Source organism: Triticum urartu, chromosome 3 (genome assembly GCF_003073215.2).
Source record: "Triticum urartu cultivar G1812 chromosome 3, Tu2.1, whole genome shotgun sequence".
In the NCBI taxonomy this organism is placed as follows: domain Eukaryota; kingdom Viridiplantae; phylum Streptophyta; class Magnoliopsida; order Poales; family Poaceae; genus Triticum; species Triticum urartu.
Window position 1 is genome coordinate 469,770,002 of NC_053024.1, and position 7,399 is coordinate 469,777,400.

Here is a 7,399-nt window from a genome sequence, read left to right on the forward strand (position 1 = left end):
GGGGTGTGTGTGTTTGTCGAGGGTCCCTAGTTGCCAGCTCACCATCGACTCGCAACTGGGGGTATGTTTGTCAGTGGCGCTCAGTTGCAAGCCGACCATCGACTCGCAACTAGTGTGTGTGTGTGTGTGTGTGTGTGTGTGTCGAGGGTCCTCAGTCGCAAGCCAATCATAGACTCGCAACTAAGGGGTGTTTTTTGTGTGTTTGTCAAGGGTCCCCAGTTGCAAGCAGACCGACTCACAACTAGGGGGTGTTTGTCGATGGCGCCCAGTTGCAAGCTAACCATCGACTCGCAACTAGGAGGATGTGTCTGTCGATGGCGCACAGTTGCATGTCAACCATCAACTCACGAGGGTCCTCAGTTGCAAGCCAACTATAGACTCGCAACTAAGGGGTGTTTTTGTGTGTTTGTCGAGGATCCCCAGTTGCAAGTCAACCATTGACTCGTAACTAAGGGTGCCTGTGTGTTTGTCAAGATTTCCCAGTTGCAAGTCGACCAGCGACTCACAACTAGGGTGTGTGTGTGTTTGTCGAGGGTCCCCAGTTGCAAGCCGACCACCAACTCGCAACTAGGGGGTGTGTGCGTTTGTCGAGGGTCCCCAGTTGCATATGAACCGTCGACTCGCAACTAGGTGTGTGTGTGTGTGTGTGTGTGAGTTGCAAGCCGACCATCCACTCGCAATTAGGGGTGTGTGTTTGTCGATGGCGCCCAGTTGCAAGCCGACCATCGACTCACAACTAGGGTGTGTGTGTGTTTGTCGAGGGTACCCAGTTGCATGTCAATCGTCGGCTCGCAACTAGGGGTTGTGTGTGTTTGTCGAGAGTCCCCAATTGCAAGCCGAGCATCGACTTGCAACTAAGAGTGTGTGTGTGTGTGTGTGTGTGTGTGTCGAGAGTCCCCGGTTGCAAGCCGAGCATCGACTCGCAACTAAGAGTGTGTGTGTTTGTCGAGAGTCCCCAATTGCAAGCCAAGCATCGACTTGCAACTAGGAGTGTGTGTGTTTATCGAGAGTCCTGTTATTACTGACGATATTATGTCATTGTTTATTCCATGCTGTGAAATGTAATTGGGTTGCACAAACACTAGAGTGGTTGCATTGTTAGTCTAGAACAAGGGAAAACATATGTATGATTTTTTTATTTTTTTGCTTTTTAGGCAGGATTAGGTTGTCCAAGTGAAAAGGAATGAAAATTTTGTGCATTCGAACACCGAATTATACATGTTTTCCTTTCGTTTTTCCGCAATAGCTCTCCCTGGAAAATCTAAGAATACTTTTGACTGTTATCTATAGGCCATTTGTTTGTCAAAAAAATTTGAAACATAAATTTCAGTATATATTACTTCATGTAAATTAGGTAGGATATATATGTAAGTTTTGTAAAGTTTTTTGGGGCCCTTTTTGAATACTTAATCTTACATTTTTTTGAACCCAGAACCTACTCTCATAGACTGTACTGTATTGTATGTAAAGAAGTCTATGCTTTCTCTTTCCTCGAAAGATGATTTCGGAGTTCACATATAAAATGATCTTTTAGTTCTGGACATAATTTTCAAAGAGCGAATACTTGTTTGTTTCTTTACAGGGTTTGTCAGTTTATACAGATCATGTATCAATTTTACATAAGTCCATAATAGTTTTTTTAACACCTTTTTGTATGTGTTACACATGTCATTCGCAGGGGCTATCAGGGTAAAACATGGAGAAGAAAAGGTGATAAACCTTTGCAAACAAGTGGTGCCTATTTTGTGCAGTAGCCCTCTCTTTTAGTCCCACTTAGCGTTTTCGCTTTTGTCCACTAGCCTATTCTCAGGCCCGTGAAACAACCTGTTTAGTAGGCTTGTTTAGAAAAAACATGTTCAGTACTCATAGCAGGCCAAGTAAAGACAGGGGGTGTGGTAGTGGGCGCGTGAGTTCCTTTTCTTGGGCTGGAGATGCACGCAACAACAGAAAAACAAACAAACAAACGATCAGTAGGACATGACGGAGGTTATTTGTTTGATGATGTGTGCTGATGTCATACTTAGATGTGATATAGTTATGTCACATTTAGATGAGTTCTAGATAGACCCTTAAAAATAAAATCAAAAGATAACCCATTATACATATACTTTTATTGTCATCTCTAAACTACATGCAAGCTTAAAATAAAACTGTCTTATCAACTAATGTACTTGCCATTATGGAAATCTGGCCACTAGGAAACATAACCACCCCCCGCAATAGAGTTATCCTGTTTTTCCTCTGGTTTTGCAACAGGGTATATGCTCTATGAGAATCTCTCACTAGCGAAACATTTGTACACAACAAGCATACATCGAAAAGAATGCAATGCTCTTGCAATTTTGACCTTGTTTTTACTAATTACCAGAGGGTCAAAGGAATTCGGTTGCACGTTTTTAGGATGCTACTCTGCAAAGCCTTATAAGATGAAAAAAAAAGGTAATATTCTCTTCCGGCAGTCTTCTCTACTACTGTACTTTATGTTGCCAACATATTATTTCGAGGTGCTGCATAACTGCATCAGCGAGGCGTGAAGATGATTCAACTTCCAAATAGCACGGAGGCATTAAACTTGTTACTACCACCAGAGAGAAGGAGATTATCAAAAAATAAAATGGCATACAGGACAAAAGAACGTACTCCTATCTATAGGAAATAATGAGACCAATAATGAGACCGCTTGAGGCTAGCTATCAATTCTTCGGTCGAACTATGAGTTACAACAACAATATCCCAGAGCAGCAGCTTCAGTTATTCTGTGCGAACAGCGAAAATATTCTTGAAGTAAATTTGTCGTCAGAAACAGTCTGTGAGCGAAACCAACTGAGCTCTGGCAAATTAGAGATCGGCCCAACTGCAGCAAGGGCAACATCCTGCAAAACGTCAAACAAGTCACTCGACTGCATAAAACTTCAGAATGGCTCAACTACTCAATCATATTGGACAGTATTACTGTGATATGGAGTTTTAGGCTACATTTGGTATTGTGGTGGATTTTATGGTAGTCCCGTTTGCGCAGCAATCTTTTGCCAATTTTAACTTTTGATGAATTGATGAACAACCAATCTTTCTTGCATCCGTGGCTAATTTTCCATAGCATATATTATACTACTCCCTCCGTCACAAAATTCTTGTCTTAGATTTGTCTAGATACGGATGTATCTAATACTAAAACGTGACTTGATACATCTGTATTTAGACAAGTATAAGACAAGAATTTTGGGACGGAGGGAGTATTACCTCCGTCCCAAAATTTTGTCTTAGATTTGTCTAGATACGAATGTATCTAGTCACATTTTAGTGTTAGATAATTCCGTATCTAGACAGACAAGAATTTTGGGACGGAGGGAGTATAAGTTAAGCACATCAATCACAAACTGAGAATTAGAAGATCTACCTTGTCAATTATAAACTCCTTGGCTGTTTTCATTACTGTATCACAGTCAACAGCATCAATCCGAGCAAAAAGCTCCAAGAATGGCATTACTCGTCCATAAGTAAGCATCTGCGTGAGATGGTTGAGGGAAAGTTGTTAATCAGGACAGCAGTAGCGGTCGCTACTGACAACGCCATGATAAAATAAATAAAACATACCTGGCGACCATTATTTTCAGAAACTGCAGTTGATCCATCAAAGTGAAGCAAAAGAGAGGACTTCAACTGAAAAGGATAAAAATGTTAGTTCTTGTTACCTGCTTCTTTTTGTGATGAAAACAGGTTTATTTGATGCATACAAAACAAATTGCTTGCAAGTGAAGCCAAGAAATATTGAGGCTTTCTTGCAAGTGACAACTATAGGATTGATGTATCCAAAAATCTTTTTTTGAGAATGTTGTAACACCTACTCCCTCCGTTTCTAAATATTTGTCTTTCTGGAGATTTCAACAAGTGACTACATACGAAGCAAAATGAGTAAATCTACACTCTAAAATATGTCTATATACATCCGCATATGGTAGTCCATTTGAAATCTCTAAAAAGACAAATATTTAGGAATGGAGGGAGTACAAGTTTGCATGACATGCATCATAATTAATTACTCTACTCGTCATACAGTGTAACACAATATCATGTAAATAGACCCATTATCACAAGCTGCTAGTGTCATTTCACGAAAACGGGAGAGGTTTTGCTGTTGATGAACTTGTTACTAGTTTACCTATTGCTGAAGCTATAAAAGATTAATCATCGGTCACATTTTTAACAATATTACATGCAGCCACCTTGTCACTGTTGTTGTTAAGTAGGGCACCATGGACTTAGCAGCAATAGTAGTAGCATAGTTGAATGGATAAAAAGATAACTGAAAGACAGACAAAAATAGAACTGAGACATCTCTACAATCACCTGCAGCCCACAAAGAAGCATGGTCCTATTAAACAAACTGGAACACTTCAAGTGCAAGTTCAAATCTACCAAATTCAAGGATTTTCTCTAATATTGTTAATAATGTAGGAGCAACTGTGTGATTTTGTCTTCTATAAATATCCACATGGAAAACCAGACAATAAAAGAAAAACGTGTAAATCTAGTGAATACTCTTGGAGACCATAGCTACCTGATTACGAGCACGAGCAACCTCTGTCTCTGACACTCTGAATGCAAGTCTTCTAAATTCTTCCATTATTAACCGTGACAGGTCATGTAGTGCGTCAGGCTGCAATCATATTACAAAAATTATAAGATGATGTTTTACAGATAAACCATTTGGTCTGATACATAGCATAACTGATAACTCATCTCCATCGCTGGGAAATTGCATTATCACATTAAACTTGGAAGAAACTTTGTCTGGCACACACACAAGTGATGAAGTGATTGCTACAATATTTCAAACTCGTAGCCAACGCAGATGATACAAGGGTAAAGAACAGTTTGACTAACAAGAAAGAACTGGAAGTTTACTAATTATAATCCTAAGTGGTAACAATGTTTCTCACTAATCACTTCTTACACATTCCCTAAGTGGAGAGTAATACATAAATAAAATGCTTAGTTATACAAATATATTGCCCCAAATATTACCTCAAAACTTCAGATTTAAACTAATCAGTATTCGGTTTGCACTATAATAACGGATAATATAGCAGTAAACTTAACAATAAAGATAACTATTACTCATAATAGTTGACAAAGAGATACTGGGAAAAATAACATCAGATCAGACTTTATTTAAGTTGATTCAACATTCAAGCAACAAGCAACTGAAAATACAAGATTGAGAAATAAACTTTACCGGAGCACTAGTATAGATGCCAAATAATCCTGTATCGCGATAGTTAGTGTTGAATGCCATCAAGTTCTCAGCTAGCTCGCCATTGCTGATGCCACGAGCTAAAGCAGACCTTGCAGTTTCAATATATAACAACAGCTTTAGCAAGAAATTCAGTAAGAAGAAACTAGGAGGGCAAATTATTGGTCAATCAATCAGTGAAAATCCTTCTCACCCTGAGCAGTTCCCTACGCCGATGCTCCTATTCCAAGATCCCAATATGCTTTGGGTCACCATAAGAGGAATAGAGCTAGGGTTAGTCCAGGATGAACCCTTGAAAGCAATTGCAATATGCGCTAGAGGCATCTCGGCATTCTCCACACGAACCTAATGATACATTAAAAAGTTCAAAAGATAATCAATTCACATAGTCTAATAATTTACTACAATAACATTTTGATAAAACTAAAAGCAGACCTCTGAGCCAGTAAAAATAGCCGGATTTGCCTCAACAAGCTGATCTGCAGTAGTTGGATCAGTAGAGAATCCTGTAAACAATTTTCTGACTTGATCAACAACCTCATCGTGATCGACAGCTCCAGAAGCAGATACAACCTAAGCCAACCGACAAAATAGAAAGTTTTACCACTCAAGTTACACATAAGAAATGGCTAAATTATTCCAAATAGGTACATAACCATACCATTCTAGGACAGGTATAATGCGTTGAAATGTACTGCTGCAAATCTTTCTTCGAGATAGATTTAATGTTCTCCGTAGGACCTAATATCGTGTCCCCCAGCGGATGGTCTCGGAATGCTGCGGTATGCAGGTGATCAAATATCACCTCCTCCATCATTCCTTGCACCTGTCCACCCATAAACATATGCAGCCATGCATCAAACATCATGTAGGCATCAACCATACATAACAATCAATACTCTCTGGCCAATGGTCAGATGACCAAATTACCAATGCCAGAGAACATCAAGTAAGAGTAAGTATCAGGAAAGCTTACACCCATGGACTAGTAAATTTAGGAATCTAATTCTAGCTGTATAGGGAAAAGGAGGGGTAACTCAGCAAAAGGGGCGACAGCTCACCTCCTCCATCTCGCGGAGGATGACGCCGCGCTCGCGCTGGATGCCCTGCTGCGGAAAGCGCGGGTGCTGAAGGATGTCGCTGAGAACATCGAGCGCGGCTGGCACGTCACGGCCCTGCACGTCGGCAAAGAAGGTGGTCTGCTCGCGGGAGGTGTAGGCGTTGAGGCGCGCGCCCATGTCCTCTATCTCCACCTCGAGCGCGTTCGCGGTGGGGCGGCGCTCTGTGCCCTTGAAGGCCATGTGCTCGAGGAAGTGCGCCGTGCCGTTCGTGCCGGGCAGCTCGAAGCGGCTGCCGGCGTCGACCCAGACGCCGACGGAGGCCATGCGGGTGGCGGCCGGGTAGGACTGGGTGACGACGCGGAGGCCGGTGGGGAGCGTGGAGACGCGCGCGGCGGGGAGGCGGAGAAAAGGGGAGTGGTCGGCGGCGCGGGGCACCGGCGACGCGTGGCGGAGGAAGCGGTTGGGCGAGGGGGCGGCGGTGGAGTGGAGGAGACGGTAGAGGTGGGGTAGGAGCCTGCGCTTCGAGCGGACGGCGACGGCGGCGGCCATGTGTTGGATGGGGAGTTCCCCTACCGTCGCGCCGCCGCAAAGGAGGAGAGGGGAAGAAGGGTCTGGGCTTTTCGCTCCCGTTTATTCTTGCGTCGGGGGAAAGGCTCGGCAGAGAAATATCAAAAGCTTATGTTCCACGTAAATCAGGTCCGTGGACACACGGGAGGGCTTTTTTTTATGTCGAAAAATTGAAACGGACTGTGGTTCGGGGTCGGGTTCGTATCCGGCCCAGATTTGGTTGCACACTTGCTTACTACTAACCCTCAAAAAAAAACTTGCTTACTACTGCACTACGTTGGGTTTTTTTTTCTCCAGGAAGAAAAACGTTGACATTTTACGAGGATAAAATCGATCTCCACTAGTTTTGGATGGTCAAGAGGAGAGCGGTATTTCCAACACATCAGAGTTTAAGTCCTGTGTCGATGTACTAAAGTCTGGGTCTTTAGCACCCCATACTTGTGCACGGGCAGTCGTAGTCACACCTGCGGCAAGGCCTGAAGAGGATGATCAAGGATAAAAACAAGATCACTAGAGA

At 42.6% G+C, this 7,399-nt stretch overlaps 1 protein-coding gene across 1 annotated transcript; it reads right to left on the minus strand.

Moving 5' to 3' along the window:
- Nucleotides 1-2,537: 2,537 nt before the first annotated feature.
- Nucleotides 2,538-6,975, minus strand: LOC125544402 (probable mitochondrial-processing peptidase subunit beta, mitochondrial). The gene is made up of 9 exons (XM_048708082.1): nucleotides 6,316-6,975; nucleotides 5,916-6,080; nucleotides 5,690-5,827; nucleotides 5,448-5,599; nucleotides 5,237-5,345; nucleotides 4,559-4,657; nucleotides 3,595-3,660; nucleotides 3,398-3,505; nucleotides 2,538-2,873 (listed from the first exon to the last, which is right to left on the minus strand). Exons 1-9 carry the CDS (start codon nucleotides 6,862-6,864, stop codon nucleotides 2,748-2,750), a joined length of 1,512 nt encoding a protein of 503 aa, XP_048564039.1. The 5' UTR covers nucleotides 6,865-6,975; the 3' UTR covers nucleotides 2,538-2,747.
- Between the last annotated feature and the right edge of the window lie 424 nt (nucleotides 6,976-7,399).

Bases quoted from the DNA above. Each gene is read 5' to 3' on its own strand.
- LOC125544402 (XM_048708082.1), bottom strand. From the start codon at position 6,864: ATGGCCGCCGCCGTCGCCGTCCGCTCGAAGCGCAGGCTCCTACCCCAC. The intron at 4,658-5,236 runs GTAAAGTTTATT...ATATGATTGCAG, and splicing joins GCATCTATACTAGTGCTCCG to CCTGACGCACTACATGACCT. The intron at 3,506-3,594 runs GTATGTTTTATT...CATCTCACGCAG, and splicing joins CTGAAAATAATGGTCGCCAG to ATGCTTACTTATGGACGAGT.